This window comes from Pelobates fuscus, chromosome 10 (genome assembly GCF_036172605.1).
Source record: "Pelobates fuscus isolate aPelFus1 chromosome 10, aPelFus1.pri, whole genome shotgun sequence".
Lineage (NCBI taxonomy): Eukaryota > Metazoa > Chordata > Amphibia > Anura > Pelobatidae > Pelobates > Pelobates fuscus.
This window is the reverse complement of record NC_086326.1, coordinates 130,903,092-130,921,183: the sequence shown is the minus strand read 5'-3', so window position 1 is coordinate 130,921,183 and position 18,092 is coordinate 130,903,092. Positions and strand designations below refer to the sequence as shown.

Genomic DNA, 18,092 nt, shown 5'->3' with positions numbered 1-18,092 from the left:
ATATACACACACACACTATACAAACACACTGAATTATATACACAGTGTGTTTGTGTAGTGTATGTGTATAATAATAGTGTGTGTGTGAGGGGGCATTTTTTATTAAAAACATTTTTTTTTAATTTTTATATTAATTTTTTTTTTTTTTTATATATTTAATTATGATTATTATTTATTTTTTGTTGTCCCCCCTCCCTGCTTGTTGCCTTGCCAGGGAGGGGGGATATGTTAATCCCTGGTGGTCCAGTGGCATTGGCTTAGCTGGGGGAGGGGAGGGAAGTGGGGTGAAGTGGGGTGGGCAGCAAGCGTTTACTCACCTCCCAGCAGCTCCTCCAGCTCCCCAGTGTAAATCTCGCGAGACCCGCGTCCGTCAGAGCTGGCCGCGGGTCTCGCGAGATTTACACTGGGGAGCTGGAGGAGCTGCTGGGAGGTGAGTAAATGCTTGCTGCCCGCCCCCCCCCCCCCCCCAGGACCGCCGGGCTTGTAATGAGCCTGGCGGTCCTGGGAAGTATTATCGGCAATATCGGTATCTCTATTGGCCGATACCGATATTGCCGAAAATACCGAATATCGGCCGATTATATCGGTAAAACCGATAATCGGTCGATCCCTACCTTTAAGCTGTTTCTCCTCTGCCGCCATACGTCCTCAGTTCTTGGCGACTTCTTCTGCCAGTAGTAGCCATTAATACTATTGTACTCTCGTGTATGGATCTTCCATTGGTAACCTAACACACGTGCTATAAGTATCTATGATGCCTGGTAGGGATGTACATGGGCAAAAAATTTGGTTCGGGTAAGTAAAAAAAGTTGTCTGCTTTGGCAATTCGGACCAATGACGTTCAGTTCAGCACGTCGGAACTTGTGGTGGCAGTCCAGGCACTGGGAGGCGGGAGCCCTATAAACGTGTAAGTGGTTGTGGTGGCAGTCCGGCTACTGGGAGGTGGGAGCCCTATAGATGTGGTTGTGGTGGCAGTCCGGTCATTGGGAGGTGGGAGCCCTATAGATGTGTAAGTGGTTGTGGTGGCAGTCCTTGCACTGGGAGCCCTATAAATGTGTAAGTGGTTGTGGTGGCAGTCCAGGCACTGGGAGTCGGGAGCCCTATAGATGTGTAAGTGGTTGTGGTGGCAGTCCTGCTACATATAGCTCTCATTCTTGCTCCTTAGAGGTGAGGGGCTCTGGTGAGGGGCTCACAACCAATAGCCAGTTTTCAAATGAAGAATTGTGAATTTCCACCTACTCTCTGATATAATTTATTGAAAATGTGAGGCATGCTGTTTTATATTTGAATATATTTAAAATATTTTTTTTAAAAATGAAAACGTGAGAAAAAAAAGAAAGAAAGGAATTCAAAGTGTGGTAATATGTTAAAGGATCACTATAGTGTCAGGAAAACAATCTCGTTTTCCTGACACTAAATAACCCTTAGGTCCCCCCACCCTCAGGCCCCCCCTCCCTTGGCGTTGAAGGTGTTACTTACTTTAATCCAGCACCGGGCTCCCTCAGCGCTGGTAACCTCTCCTCCCCCGCCGACGTCAGCTCCCGAGTGGAACGGAAGGCGCATGCTATTCCTATGGACATTCTGCACGCTGAATGCGATTTTGGCATCCGGCGTCGCAGAATCGCCTCTAGCGGCTGTCATTAGAGGCTGGATTAACCCTGCAATGTAAACATAGCAGTTTCTCTGGGTTAAAACCTCATTGAGCTGAAGTGGTCTGGGTGACTATAGTGTCCCTTTAACTCGAATATTGGGGCACTATATAAATAAAAATAAAAAAAGGAGACCTTAATTAAAATGCTTATATGAGGAGCAGTCCTTCCAGTTAGGGAAATCGAATAATATTATAAGATGTTGTAATATGTTCCCTTGGCTTTAGGGGCACTCTAATTATATTAAAAAGCCATTTCTGAAATATCTAAAAGGGCAGCAGTCCTGTGGGTAGGGGAATAGCCTCTACCAAAATAGAGATCACGACCACACTGAATACAAATAAGTAATAAGGTCTCTTATTAAAATATTAGTTCTAGTCCACAAATAAGAGTTTATATTTGTAAACACAGTTTTGTTTGACCATTTAATTGCACCAACGTGGACCGGCATTATTAAGGAGCACACCGACTCCAGGGAAAGCCATGGAGAATCCAAAAGGTCTCACAAGCCATTCATCATATGCTAGAAACATTTTATTTAAATGTGTGAGCCCAATTTGAATATTTAAAGTATTTTAATGATACTACAAGATAAGCATTGTCTATTGTCTATTTCATTTTATAATTCAGTGCACACCAGTGGATTAATTTAGTTTAGCCTAAATGCATGGTTAACCAAAACAGTGTTTATAGATATGAATTCTTCTTTGTGGACTACCAAGTATGTTTTAATCAGAGACCCTATTACTTCATATTTGTACTCAGTGCGGTCCTGGTCAATATTTTCCTTTTCATATATGTAAGAGAACCTTATTGGAGAAATGTAACCGAACCTTCCAGAAAGTCTTCTTAGCTAGCCTGTTACCCAGAGACTATGGACCTCCTGTGATGAAAACTTGAATTCCTCCTACAGGAGTACCTGGAGCATTTAGCATCCGCGGCGGATCCTATATTTGGCATATCGAGCAAGCCACCGGGCCCCCTCCTAGTGTCGGGTCCTTGGTCAGTGACCCTGGACCCGACACAGTCTGCCTCGGGCACCCCCTAGTAAACGGACCGCCCCCCTCCCTTAGTATGCCACTGATTCCTCCAGCTTCAGAGCGGTTCATAATTATAGGACAAATTAAACCCATGAACTGTTAATCAATGTAACAGGAGTATTTTTGTGCATATAAAGAGTTAACTCATAAGATTAAGACTTTACCCATACTGTGAACCATGTAGGGTCAACATTTTGTGGGTAGCGTGTATTTTAGAAAAGTGTGTTGCATTTGGGTTTGCGTTAACTGCCGTTTGGGTTTATTTTATGCATGGTTTACAGTTAGCACACAAGGGCCAGGCAGCAATATTGTGAGTGCTCTCTTATGGTCTAGTGAGGGTACCATTTAGACTGAGGGAGCTTCGCCTTTCTTATAGAGAGCTCTCCTTTCTTATGTTACCTCTAATGCAATGCAAATCCTAGTGCTCAACCAGCCTGAGATATCTCACATTACGATATTATTAAAGACCTGACCAATGTTTTTGTCTCATGAAAAGAAAGAGGGGGAAAAAAAAAAGAGTATTTACTGGAATGTCTTTGACAGATTCCTTCAGGATAGACATGACACAGACTCAGAGTAGAGGAGTAAAAAGCTTGCTCTATAAAACCATAGATAAATGCAAGTGTTTCTTCTTGACTGTTCTTTGATCTATCCCGAGAATGTCTGTGGGGATTCGTCCTACCACAACTAGAAGCACATCAGAATTAACTGTGAGCAACTGTGTTTCCTGACTCAGTATATTGAAATGCCATTTAGAGCTGCAAACGCCTACTCCACAAGTTCCTATTCATGCCACTATCAGGGTTGGGATGGTTCCCTTTTGTTTGTGACTCTTTTCTTTATTTAACCATTGTGAAATAAATATGGAGGGATCTTGATCAGTGGCAATGTTGTTCAATAATCAGCATTTTACAAGAATTTCACATGAATCGTGTGGCAAATAGAACACTAGGGGGCAACAATGTCAAATAGCTCAATGATGTTCTGAACTTCCAGTTCAATTAAGTATTGTTCCTGCCAGCTATTGACTCTTAACAATCAGGGTTGACTCTTAACAATCAGATTTCCCAATAGGCAGAGTAGGCACCTGCCTACAGGCCCATGTCCTGTTCAGAGGGCACCTGTTTATAGCATCGTAGGATGTGTACAACTTGAAATCAAACACTGATAGTACATCATTTAGCAAAAAAAAAAATTTTTAGATTTGATATCATAATAAAAATAATATATAAGATGCCAAAATACCAGAGTATTGCAGTATGCAATAATACCCTTTTTATTGGACTAACATAATATTTTATAGACAAGTTTTCAAGCGTTTTCCCTCTTCCTCAGGTCTGAAGCAATACTGATCAATTTGATAGCGTTTAACACCTAACTGATATCTGGAGATACACTTACGCGGTCTATTACTCATGCTGGCTCACATTACAGATGAGGTTTCCCTTTTCACTTTCAGGGACAAAAGCAATATGCAAATTCTGTGCACTCCTGAGTAGTTACCAGCTTCCTGTCGGGCCCTCAATCTTCCTGAACTAGACACCCCACATCATTCTCCATATTATCAATAACCATCAGATGTGACAAAGTCTTCTTCTCAACCCCAGTCATAGAAGTGCTCCAACTATGTGGACGCACTTCTTTATCTACCTGTGCTTGAAGTCCTGTACAGTATATGAGTGCCTTGGATATCCATATCTTGATACCTACTGTGTGGCAGGGCCTTCTTACCAGAACAGAGTGCACTAAGGCCCAGTTTACCCAACCACTCAGAGTAATAAAAATCAAAATTATCAATAAAATTGAGCTTATATTCATTGGTACCTCCAACAAATAGAATACATACACACAGACTGCTGAATACACACACACAAACTACTGAATACACACACAAACAAACTTCTGAATAAACACACGACACACACACAGAACAGTGTGTATTTGAGGGTGCACTATGTGTGAGGGGTGCAGTGAGTGATGGGGTGCAGTGTGTGTGTGTGTGTGAGGGTGCACTGTGTGTGCAAGTGCACTGTTTGTGTTAGGGGGTGCAGTCTGTGTGTGTGAGGGTGCACTGTGTGTGCAAGTGTACTGTGTGTGTTAGGGGGTGCATTCTGTGTGTGTGAGGGTGCCTTGTGTATGAGGGGGTGCAGTGTGTGAGGGAGGGAGTGCAGTGTGTGTGTGCATAGTCTATATTGGGGGGTGATAAGGGATATAAGTGTATATATATATTTTATTATTTAAAAAAAGCCCCCCCCTTTCACCTATGGCTGGGGGGAGAGGAGGGGCACTGCAATCCCTGGTGGTCCAGTGGAGGAGCATTTGCTGCAGCCTGCAGCTCTTCTGGCTGCAGGCTGACTTCACTCTTTTCCTCTTGCGAGCTGTGTCAAGTTATTATGCTTTGTGGGTATGATATGTATGTTCCTTGGGACTGGTTATAGCTTGTCCTGATAGGGCCCTAATCTATTTCTGTTACCATATCATAGTGAGTTCTTGGCCAACTCACTGATTAGAAATGCTTATGGGGTGAGGGTGTTTTTTTGCCCATTACTAATTGTAATGGTTTATATTTCTCACATATATCATTCAGACACCCTGCAGTTATTGGAGAATTAATTCTGTGGGTCCTCTATCCAGTGAGAGGATCTGTTACACACCCCTTTTCTTTATCGTTACTGTGATTCTACAGTTGCTCTCTGGGTTCCACTTGAAGGTTCCTAGTTTCCTCATTTTTAGTATTTGTTTCTCTTTGTATAATGTTTTTATTTATTATTTTTATACTTAAAGGGGCACTATAGTCATTAGAACAACTACAGCTTATTGTAATTGTTCTGGTGTCTATACCATGTCCCTGCAGGCTTTTTGCAGTAATCACTGCCTTTTCAAAGAAAAGGCAGTGTTTACATTACAGTCTAGTAACACCTCTAGTGGCCACTCCTCAGACAGCCACTAGAGGTGCTGCAGCACTGACATGCTCTGCATGGAGACACTGAACTTTCCTTATAGGTGATGCTGGTGATAGGTGATCTGTAAGGTGATGCTGACTTGCCACGGCAGTGTTTGGCTCCACCCCTGGCCCACCCTCTTAGCTGAGCTCATCATCTATGGAAAATAATCGTGATTGGCTGATATCATCTATTCTGATGATGTCAGCCAAGGAGTCAGATCGGGGCAGAGCCAGCACTAACAGACTGGAATAAAGGTAAGATTTTACTATATTTAGGGGGCAAGGATGGGTCAAATTGTTATTTTAACAGTATAGGGTCAGGAATCCATGTTTGTTTTGTTGTCCCTATAGTATTCCTTTAACCATGTCTGCCAAGGTACAACGACAAGGGTAACTGTGTATGTAACCACATGTTTCTGGTACCATAAGTGCACACTGCCTTTTTTCTTCATTATTATGTATGTAGAACTTTAGGTGCTAAGTGGTTTGTTACTTAACTTGGCTTTTGGTCACTGCTAATTCCTATGGCTCATCATCCTAGTAAGGTACAGATCACCACCTATAATGTCAAGGGTTTAAATACATTCAGTAAGTGTATTCACATGTTGATGGATTTGAAAGATTTGCATATGTAGGTTGTTTTTGTGCAGGAGACCTCTGCTGGACGCAGATTAAGTTACACTACAGAATCACTATTTTGCTCTGTTATCTGCCTTCGTACATACTTCCAAGTCTAAAGAAGTTGCGGTTCTGTTTGCCAACTCTGTGCAGTTTTAGCATGTTGACACTTAAAAAGGGGTTAGGTTGGACCCGTGGCAGACTAGTGATCTCTCGACTGGAGGGACAATTTAGAATAGCGCACGGGGCAATTGGGACCAGGGAAGACCGTAGACACCCCCCCCCAGGGGACTCCGTACACTACCAAAAAAAAAAAAAAAAAAAACACTGACTTGACGTATAACCCTACACCCTCCCCTCCCCCCCCTTTCCCCCCCCCCTCCCTCCCCCTTCCCTTCCCCCTGCTCTAGCTTTTCTTCTTTCTTCATCTTCACTCACCTTACAACAACATCAACTAGATTAAGCTAAACGAGGAAGGCACCAGCCTCTACCACATGGTGTACGAACAGACAATAAAAACAGTGCATCCTAATAAGAGAATACACGACAAAAGACAACAGGAGCTATTAATACATAAGCTAAATTTATGTTATAGTGAAGTTTAAATACATAAATCCTTGACAAGAGGCCAAATAAGCCCAATGTCTACTGTCAAATGTTGTGTTTTGATACTTTTTGTACTAATATACTTATACTTGTGTTCCAAAATTTTGTTTAATGATGGGCTTTTGCACAAGCCAAGAATGCTATTGTTTTACATGGTACTCATGCCAAGATGGAAAAAAAAAGAAATAAAAAAAAAAGGGGGGTTAGGTTTATTTTTAAGAGACATATTAATGGTTCACTCTTTAACATTTATTCCTGCAACACTAAACAAGTTTATTTTGTTATTGAAAGGTTTTCAAATCTCTAGTATTTAGATGTTTGGCGTGGCTTTAAACTTGTTTTTAGATCCTGATATAGACACATGTACAGGTATTTCTGCAATCCCTTATTCCAAATGATGTAAATTAGAATAGACTGAGCTGATATTTGGAATGTTCACCACCCTGATAATAGCGATTTTGCATTTTACTTGTATCCTCATAAACATTACTCCCGCTGCCGCATAGATTATACTTACGAGTCACAGCTACCTTGGTTCCGTTTCCTCCTCCTTGACCATTGGCCAGCTCTTGCTTTTAGACCATGCTTGAGAGCAGGTCTGAAAGCAAGAGCTGACCAATGGTCAATCTCTCTACCTATTTTAAAGCTTTTGTATACATTTTGAATTAGCCCTGATCATTGACCCTGAGATTGCTGACTAAACTATTTCTTGGTAAATAATTCCAGAGTTCTCTCCAATGTTATTTTGGGAGTTCCCCAAATCCTTGAGCGGTGGGTATTAAATATCTTGGTAGCGTACAGTGGCGTACACACAATCCATGGGGCCCCGGTGCGAAACTGATCCATGGGCTCTCCCCCTACTACTCACCCTTGCCCCCCACCAGACACACACATACATACAAACATACACATACATACATACATACATACATAGAGACACACACACACACACAGACAGATACATACACACAGACAGACGCACACACAAGACATACATACATACAAACAGACAGGCACACATACATACATACATACATTCAGACAGACACACAGGCACATACATACAGACCGACACACATACAGACAGACACACACACACAAGACACACATACATACAAAGACACATACATGCAAACAGACAGGCACACACACAGACAGACACAAACATACAGACAGACACACACAAAGATACAAAGACACATACATACATACATATATAGATACAAACAGACAGGCACACATACATACAGACAGACACACAGAGACACATACATACAGACACACACAGACAGACACACAGACAAGAAACACATACATACAAAGACATACATACATACAAACAAACACACACGCATATGCAAAATGTTTAAGTCACCCTCCTGTTTCCTACCTTTTAGGTGCAAGAGGGGTCCAGTGGTGGCTCAGGTTGATGGGAGTCACAGTTCACACTCTGACTCCCTCCTCTGCTTCCTCCCGCGCGGGCTCTGTGTATGCTGGGAGGAGTGACTGGGGCAGTCACTTCCTCCCAGCGTGTGATGTTATCACAGGGGGCCTGTTTGCACTGTTAAAGCACCCAGCGCTGACCGGGCCCCCTGTAAATCCATACCCATTGGGTGGCCCTAACAGTATAGGTCACCCGATGGACCCTTTGGATGGCGGCAAACCACCGGGCCAGGGTCGCAAAACATGGCGGCGGGTACCCGGTCCCAGGTGTCCGCAGGGCGGCCGGGCTCCCTGGAGTGATGGGCCCGGTCGCAGCTGCGACCCCTATATGTACGCTACTGGTAGCGTATGTTAAAAAAAAATAAGTCTGCTGTTGTTGCTGAGATATTTCAGAAAATTACAGCTTTAAGATAGTTCATAAGGCTGTCATTTCTGATAGTATGCTACAGAAACGTATTACACTTAGATTAAAATGTTCTTCTTAATTTGAAGGTCAGAGCTATTGTCAGAAATCTAAATCTAATACCATAAATTCAGAAACAAAATAGCAAGGGCTCTTACAGAGCAGAGGCAGTTTACTTATGTGAAGCAGCTTAGATTACCTGCACGTAACATGGCCTACAACACCAATTGTATTGTGGAAGCTTTTCATAACTATTACTCCACTTGATATAACCTCCTCCAACCTGCCTCCATAGATTATTTGGTTTACTGTATCACCATTTAGCTCCCTGATTAGTTTGAGCAGTCTATTACTTGTAAATGCTACCTGTCATGAATAATACAATTTAAATGTTAAATGATAGATAATCAAATTTAATATATACATTGTGCTACCATAATTGCTAGCAAATGTCCAGATTTCTCTAAAATCATAGGTTAAAAAACAGCCCTTTCCCCATCTTTCAATCAGTGCAGAACCTGTAACAAACAGCACAGAGATAAGTAGGATGTGCTCTGCATGTTTCTTATCAGAGATACCATATGGGTGTCTCCAGGGCCGGACTGGCCAACCAGCTGGGCAGGGGGAAGGAATTAGAGACATGGAGGGGTTGGGGAGATGAGATGATACCCATGGATGGGTTGGGGGGATGATGCCCATGGATGGGTTGGGGGGATGATACCCATGGATGGGTTGGGGGGATGATACCCATGGATGGGTTGGGGGAATGATACCCATGGATGGGCTGTGGTAATGAGACACTAAGGGGTTAGGGGCAATGAGACACACAAAGGGGCTTGGGGGGAATGAGACACACAGAGGGGCTGGGCAAAAGGGACACAATGGGATTTGGGAAGAGAAAAATACACAAAGGGGCTTAGGAAAAGATAGAAAAACACACACTGGGGACTGGGGGAGAAAAACACAGTGGGGCTGAGGGAGAAAAACATAGAGGGATTGAGGGGGAGAAAGAGACACACAAAGGGGCTGAGGGGGAAAAATGAGTGATTAGTGGGAAAAAAGAGGGGCTGGGGGCAGAAAGAGATGGAGTGGCTGGGGGGGATTACACACAGAGTTTGCAGGGGGAAGAAACACAGAGGGGCTGGTGGAGACATGCAAAGGGGCTTGGGAGGTTGAAAGAGACACACATAGGGGCTGGGGAAAAAGAACAAGAGACATAAGAAAAGGGCATAAGAAACACGAAAGGGACAAAAACATCAAAGGGGAGGTTAAGAGAAAAACAGGTGAAGATGCTTTTTTGGGGGGAAGTGCATATTCACATGTCTCCTGCTTTCCCTGTATCTCATTTCTTCAGCACATGAGTCTATGTCAAGAGATGACTGATAGGTGAGAGTGAGATATCTTAATAAAGCAACACTATAGTCACCAGACCCCCCACCTCCCCAGAACCAGTTCAATGTAGTGGTCCTGGTGTCTATAGCCTGTCCCTGCAGGCTGAGCACTGAAAACGCTACCTTTACAGTGAAAAGGCAATGTTTACATTGCTGCCTAGGAACATCTCTAGTAGCAGTCACTCAGACGGCCACTAGAAGTGTTTCCACTGTGCAACACCTATGTCCAGCATCTCCACACTCTGCAAGGAGGTGCTAAACCTTCCCCATAGAGATGCATTGATTCAGTGCATCTCTATGAGGAGATGCCAATTGGGGAACCATGGCGTTTTGCTGCAGATGTGCAATAGCTTCCCAATGCTTTCCTTTAATGATGAAGTGAAGAGCACACTCATAGCACTTGAAAATAAACACGATAAGTTTTTTACACCAATTAACCATTTCAGTCGCATTACCACACTTTATTTTAATATGTAAAATTTTCCATATGTAAAGGTAGTTGGTTGAAACATTGATTATATGCAAATGCACATCTGCTTAAAACATAGTTGCCAACATTTGAAACAAAATTCCAGGGACACTTTGTAGCACAGCTATCAATTACTACCTTGAAAATTTACCACACCCACTGCCACAAAGCTCCGCCCACTATGTCCAACCCACATAATTAATCTCCGCCTACTTATAGTACAGATTACAGTCTCTACACAATAAATACAGGGAATTAAGATGGTAATTTTAAATTTAAGGCCAAAGTAGCAAAGTTGGAAAAATTCTCCCACTCAGCTGCACTAAAGTTTGAAATTCCCATAACAATTCCCTGCAATTCTCCGTTTATTGAGAAGGCCTTTATAGCACAAAGTTCCCACCAACAGTACCATCATCCTTGGTATACGATAGATACATTCGCAGCACAGCATCTATTTCAGGCAGGTACATTTTATCACTTTAATGTGAGTTGGGTATCAGTGGTGACACTGTCCGTACAAATATAGAAAGACACCATAGAACCTACATTAATTCACAAAAATAATAATATTGGGGAGTGAATATAATAATTAAAAAAAAAAAAAAAAAAGCTGGGGGGGCGGAGCCTGACCGGGGAGCTGCACAGAAGTGCTTACTCTGAGCTCCGGATCCTGATCACGGTTATCGGCAGAAATCAGCGGTGCATTACGCAAATCCTGCACCCCGGTTCACCCTGCCTTGTTACACTGGGGCAGAGGTACCGGGGGACACCTTCCGAGACAATATGCCCGCTATACCGCTGAACCGGAGGACCGAGGCCTACACCTCACTGGGCTGGCGAGAGACGGCCGCTCTCCCAGCGCACCAAACCATGATGCACCCGCAGTATCGGACCTCCTCCCCTCCCCCCAAGACCGGTGGGGGTTATCCCGGTCCTTACTAGCAGATATCATCGACCCACAAATGCTGCAAACGGGGAGAATACTCCACAGCATGCTCCGAATCAGCAAGCAGAGTACCACAAAATGGCGTCCACAAACTTAAACGCTGAGCCTGCTTTCCATCAGCCCCTTCACGAACGTCTGGATGCCCTGCTGCAAAGCTTTTGGGAGAAACTGGAGCAGCGGAAGGCACAACGACCACCCAACCGACAAGAGGTAGGGGAACGGCGGGAGGCCGCGAGACAGAGCGGGCATTCCCCGGGCATAACCGGCATCTTACAGGCGGAGTGCCCTTCTAGGCAGGGGCCCAACAGGAGACTCCCTCCTAAACGCCGACCACACCGCAGGAGGGTCGCCCGCCGCCGGCGGCGGAGAAACATCAGGGCCCTCCAAAGCGCCCACAACGGGAAAGACCCGGCCCCGAGAGGTATCCGTGTCTGTGGACACAAGGTGTGGGCCCAACTTCAAGCCTGGAGCTGGGGTGAAGCTACGCGCCGTACTCCAACCACCTCCGTGCTGACCCACCTGACACCTCCACTGAACTACCGATTATTCCCTTGCTCACCACCAACCATAAGACTGACAGGGATCGGCTGAATGAAACCTAGACCCCGATCATAAAAGGCCAGACCACAAGCTGGCGGACACTCACAACTTGGCGCAATATTACCTAAGCAATCTACCTAAGAGATATGCATAACCTCATGTTTTGTTTTACTATTTACTGCACCTAAGTTTTATCAGTTGTATTTGTATTTTGTGGAGGCATTGGCTGAGCCAGACATGACATTTCCAAGCAACATGTTACTAATCTGAATCTCAGATCCATAGCGTGTATTTTCAACTACAGCTCTGATATGGCTGCAGATTGGGTGTGCATTCGTTTTCTCTCTCCATAGTACTACCCTCGCTAAGCGCATACCTGATCCGCACGCGCCACTGCGACTAAGCAACCTATTGCAAAGCCTGTTTACTTTTACTTTGATCAGCTCTCAGATGCCATAGCCTAGTACTAGCCTGTATTTGAATAATCTGCAAATGCATAATCGCTTTCTATTAACCTGACGTAACTTTACCATTCTTAACATAAAATGAGGCTAACGAATATTTAGAGATGATATCTACTGCATTGTACTTCTCCCGACTTGTATAGAACTTTATCGTCTCCCCTTTTACATTCTGTATCCTCAAAATTTTATGCCTCAATAAAAAAGAGATTTACAAAAAAAAAAAAAAAAAAGCTGAAAATAGGAAATGAGAGATATAGAAGGAGAATTTACAGAATGGAGTTAATGAGAGAAATCGGAGCAAAAGGAAAACATATGCACATATTCCATTAGCCCCTTTTCATGCCCCCAATTGAACATGTTAAATGTCTCTGATTGAGGCTTCAGTCACCACTCCACTGCTTCTGATTCTTCTAGTTCCTGGAGTCTGCGGGTATTATACAGAGAGCAGCACTATACAGGGAGCACTGACTGCCCCAGCTTATTATGCACACGGACCTGTACTATACAGAGAGCAGCACTATACAGGGAGCACTGACTGTCCCAGGATATTATACACACAGACCTGTACTATACAGAGAGCAGCACTATACAGGGAGCACTGACTGTCCCAGCTTATTATGCACACAGACCTGTACTATACAGAGAGCAGCACTATACAGGGAGCACTGACTGCCCCAGCTTATTATACACACAGACCTGTACTATACAGAGAGCAGCACTATACAGGGAGCACTGACTGCCCCAGGATATTATACACACAGACCTGTATTATACAGAAAGCAGCACTATGCAGGGAGCACTGACTGTCCAAGGATATTATACACACAGACCTGTACTATACAGAGAGCAGCACTATGCAGGGAGCACTGACTGTCCCAGGATATTATACACACAGACCTGTATTATACAGAAAGCAGCACTATGCAGGGAGCACTGACTGTCCAAGGATATTATACACACAGACCTGTACTATACATAGAGTAGCACTATACAGGGAGCACTGACTGCCCCAGCTTATTATACACACAGACCTGTGTTATACAGAGAGCAGCACTATGCAGGGAGCACTGACTGTCCAAGGATATTATACACAGACCTGTGTTAATCAGAGAGCAGCACTATGCAGGGAGCACTGACTGTCCCAGGATATTATACACACAGACCTGTATTATACAGAGAGCAGCACTATACAGGGAGCACTGACTGTCCCAGGATATTATACACACAGACCTGTATTATACAGAAAGCAGCACTATGCAGGGAGCACTGACTGTCCAAGGATATTATACACAGACCTGTGTTATACAGAGAGCAGCACTATGCAGGGAGCACTGACTGTCCCAGGATATTATACACACAGAGACCTGTATTAAACAGAGAGCAGCACTATACAGGGAGCACTCACTGTCCTGGGATATTATGCTCACAGACCTGTATTAAACTGAGAGTAGCACTATACAGGGATCACTGACTGTACCAGGATATTATGCACACAGGCCTGTATTATACAGAGAACAGCACTATACAGGGCACACTGACTGACCCAGGATAATATACACACAGACCTGTATTATAAAGAGAGCAGCACTATAGCATTATACAGATAGCTGAGCATATACCCATGTTCCAATCTCTAGACAAATAGTACTGGATGCAGGCTTAAGTTTACGGCAGCTCACACAGGTGATTTGGCGGTAATGCACACCAGTCCTATAAGTCAAATATAAATAAATATATATATGTATATATATATATATATATATATTTATTTATATATATATATATATATATATATATATATATATATATATTGTACAGTAAGCACACAAGCTCACGAATACACAGGCACAAAGACAGACAAGTTTACTGACAAAACACAAACTCGTTGATACACACAATTATAAATACACACTGACAGATAAAACTCTCTGACTCACACACAAGCTTACTACAGACAAACTCATTTGTATGAACACACAAGGCTCACTACAGACAAGCTCACTGACACCCACACACACACACAAGCTCACTAAATAGAAGCTCACTGACATGCACATGCTCACTACAGACAATCCTACTGACACACACAAGCTTACTACAGATAAGCTCACTGACACACACAAACAGTGCCATCTTAACAGTGTTATGGGCCTCCGACAGATCAATGCACTGGGGCCGTTCCTACACAACATCTCACAGGAATAAAAATTTTAATTATCGATAAAATTAAGCTTATATTTATTAGTACCTCCAACAAATGCAATACATACATACAATACACACACACAGTCTGCTGAGTACACACAAACCAACTGCTGAGTACTCACAGACTGCTGAATGCACATAGGCTGCTGAATACACACACATACAAAGTGCATATACACAGTACACTGAATACACACACACAAACACACACAGAGACTGCTGAATACACAAAGAAAGCTGAATACATATAGAGAGTGCTGAATGCACACAGTCTGCTGAATACACACACACACACGTCTGAATACATACAGAATGCTGAATACATACACACAGTCTGCTGAATACACACACTGCTGAACACACACACAGAGACTGCTGCATACACAGGCTGCCCTTAGGGGTCGGATCAGTCTGATATGCCTAGGAACTTGCTTTCTCTGTAAAGGCACAAGTGAGCAAAAACTATGAAACCTAAGTGGGGATTTACCAAAGGGCAAGCTACTGAGTTCCTCTAAGCTTTTGTTCGTTCTCGGAGTTCTCATATTCTTTGTTTTTAATGCAATAACCTTTATTTAGATTATAACATGTGCTCAGTGGTCCATTCTTCAACAGTAAAATATCATGTAACACAATTAACTCTGTAAACAAGAGTGTGAGTGGGGTTTCCATTGCAATTAGGAGGACAATTCTATTAGAGTTAACCATTTATTGTGGGTGTTTGCCTAGGACTCACTGAATATGATATGATGATTCCATCCATTGAGACCCATTAAAATAAAGTGAAGACCCAATTTAGAGTTTTTCTCAACCAACCAACCAAACCAGGATGGCACAGTCTGAAGCTAATTCCTTTAGATCACGCTGTTTTTACTTTCTGCCTTTCTTATACGTGATATTTTAAATTCCTTCTTGGATAAAGAACAAGCAACATTAAATTACATAACATAACATTAAATGGTTAATATCTGGTGAGGTCTACAGATTTCCTCAATGGCAATCACTTCTCATCCGGTGTACCCAAGTCTGAGTGTAAACTGTCATGCTACCAACAGATGTAAAAGTTAGAACCGTCACGTGGAGATTAAGAGACAAGATTATTTGCCCACAGAGCTGGTTTTTTTTGCTTCTAAAGGGTTTAAAGTCATCATTTAAGTTTCAAAACAAATGTCACAGTCAATCTTTCAGTAGTACAAAAAACACTCAATAATCAGAAAAAGCCAAGAAACGAGAAACCGGTAATGTGTTTTTGGTAAAACAGCGGCTCTTTGTCACTGTGATTAACTTTGCTTGAATTTCAAATCAATCTAAATAGGAAAAAGTCGGAATTACTTATCTTCCTGTAATGTTAAACTTTGGTCATACATGACTTTCCATCATTGGGCAATATCGCACATATAACCTGCATATACCTTGTATTGTACACTCTCTTATGAATGAAAGTTCAGTAGGGATAACGACTGGCGGATGAAGTTTGTAGAAGCCGAAGAACAACGGTGGCTCATAAAAGCAAGGGGTGGCTAATGGTTCCAAGGGGTTGTAGTCTAACATTTGTGGTCTGATGTGGAAAATGTATTTGTGCTCTTTACTAAACAAAACATTTGTGGTGCAATAAATTGCAACATGTCCCAGAAGAAAAAAAAAAGTTGATTATTAGATATAGTAAATATGCATTATGTTAATACTGGTAATTTACTAAACTAATAATTAAAAACAGGCTTTCAGAGTATGTTTTAAAATCTTTTGTTGTAAAGAAAATTAAATCACAATTGTTTTTTAATTAATTAATTTTTTATTTTTTAATTTATTAATGTTTTGATATCTTAGAATAGGGATTGCATAATTCCCTGAAATGTAAAAATATGCTTTCTTAAATGTTAAAATGCCTAAATGACTGATGTATAGTTTTGTACATATATTTTTCCTTTTTATTAAAGTTGGAGGCTACTGACGATGATGAGGGAGAGAATGGCAGAGTGTGGTATCGAATTATCAGCGGTAAGTAGGGCTTTCCATGTGATGGATTTTGAAGGATCATTCATAATGACCTTTGATTTCATGTTCATTGCCCAGCATACACCCAGAGCTTGCCTGCCAGAATGCTACATAGCTGCCTTTATCTTAAAATCCTTGTGCAAACCACTCATATAGGATTAAGGAACATGCTGTACTGAACGTAATCTTCTGTCATGCTAACTCTTATTGTACAGTGCAAAAGGCAAAATGCCATGGTGATTTTAACCCTATTACTGTACATAAGTGTACATTGTTACTCAAGAACACTTTGGTGGAGTGGAACGGATTATATAGCCATCTCTGTTGCTTGGCAAGCAACAAATATATCGCTATCCAGCTTTTCAGATTCTGTTTGGGATCCCACTGGTGAACTATTGTGTGAAGTAACCCTGCAGCGGTCAAATTTCTCATATGCCATTATCAGATACTTTTATTTTGCTTTCATTTGTGGTCCATTCAGGGGTGAAAATATAGAAGTTGGAACATCATCATCGGCACTTATTTTTTTTAATAATCTGATCGAAATATCGGTCAAACCTAAGAGAACCTGGTTTGACTCCAAACCAGTATTTCATGACAGTTAAAACTTTCAAGTCTCATAAAACTGGCAAATTTTTATTGGGGATAGGTCCTCTCCAAGTTAACACCTTTAAAAAATTGAAGTTTGCAGGGTATACAGTATAAAACAATAACACACACTTACCCTTGATGTACTTACAGATGATTGGGGCTTCCATCTTTCCAAAATGTGCTGTGCTCATTCACAGATGCATGCCCTTCCCTAGATATCCTATTCACACTTGTTCAGCCAAGGTTTCTGTATAAAAAAAGTGTGGGTCATTTTAAATTGGCATTGTATGCCCGGATGTCTCAGGAATTAGCATAAATTAGAGGACAGTTCAGATGTAATTTAAAATAGATAAATACAAATTTAAGCATTTTGGGATGAGGAATAACGATAGAGCATAACACTTTAAATGAGGTTGAGTTATTGTTAAAGGAACACTACAATAGCCTTTTGTAGTACTTATGGTACAAGCTGTTGCTGGTGCCCTCCTAGAGTAATTTATTAAACCATTTTAGAACGATTTGACAACTATTTGAATCCACATGGGCACCTGAGGTTACAGCTACCTGCCTTCTACAGCAAGACAATCCAGTTAGCTTTATTAAGCTTAGCATCGCTGTGCATAGCATATTCATTGGCTGACAACAGGTATAGGAGATGCTCAGCTCAATGAAGACATCCAGATTCTCTTATGACCAGAGATGACCAGATGTGGTGCGGGAGCCCAGGCGAACCAGTTAAGATTCCAAACTGTTTTAAAACTGATTGGCAAGCTACTCTGGGAGGGCATTCC

At 42.3% G+C, this 18,092-nt stretch overlaps 1 protein-coding gene across 1 annotated transcript in view; it reads left to right on the top strand.

Moving 5' to 3' along the window:
* The window catches only part of CDH23 (cadherin related 23), a 909,735-nt gene that overhangs the window by 623,082 nt on the left and 268,561 nt on the right, over positions 1 to 18,092 (top strand). The window contains exon 28 of the mRNA XM_063435341.1: positions 16,653 to 16,713. Coding sequence (XP_063291411.1) covers positions 16,653 to 16,713 — 61 coding nt within the window. The remainder of the gene's footprint in view (positions 1 to 16,652; positions 16,714 to 18,092) is intronic.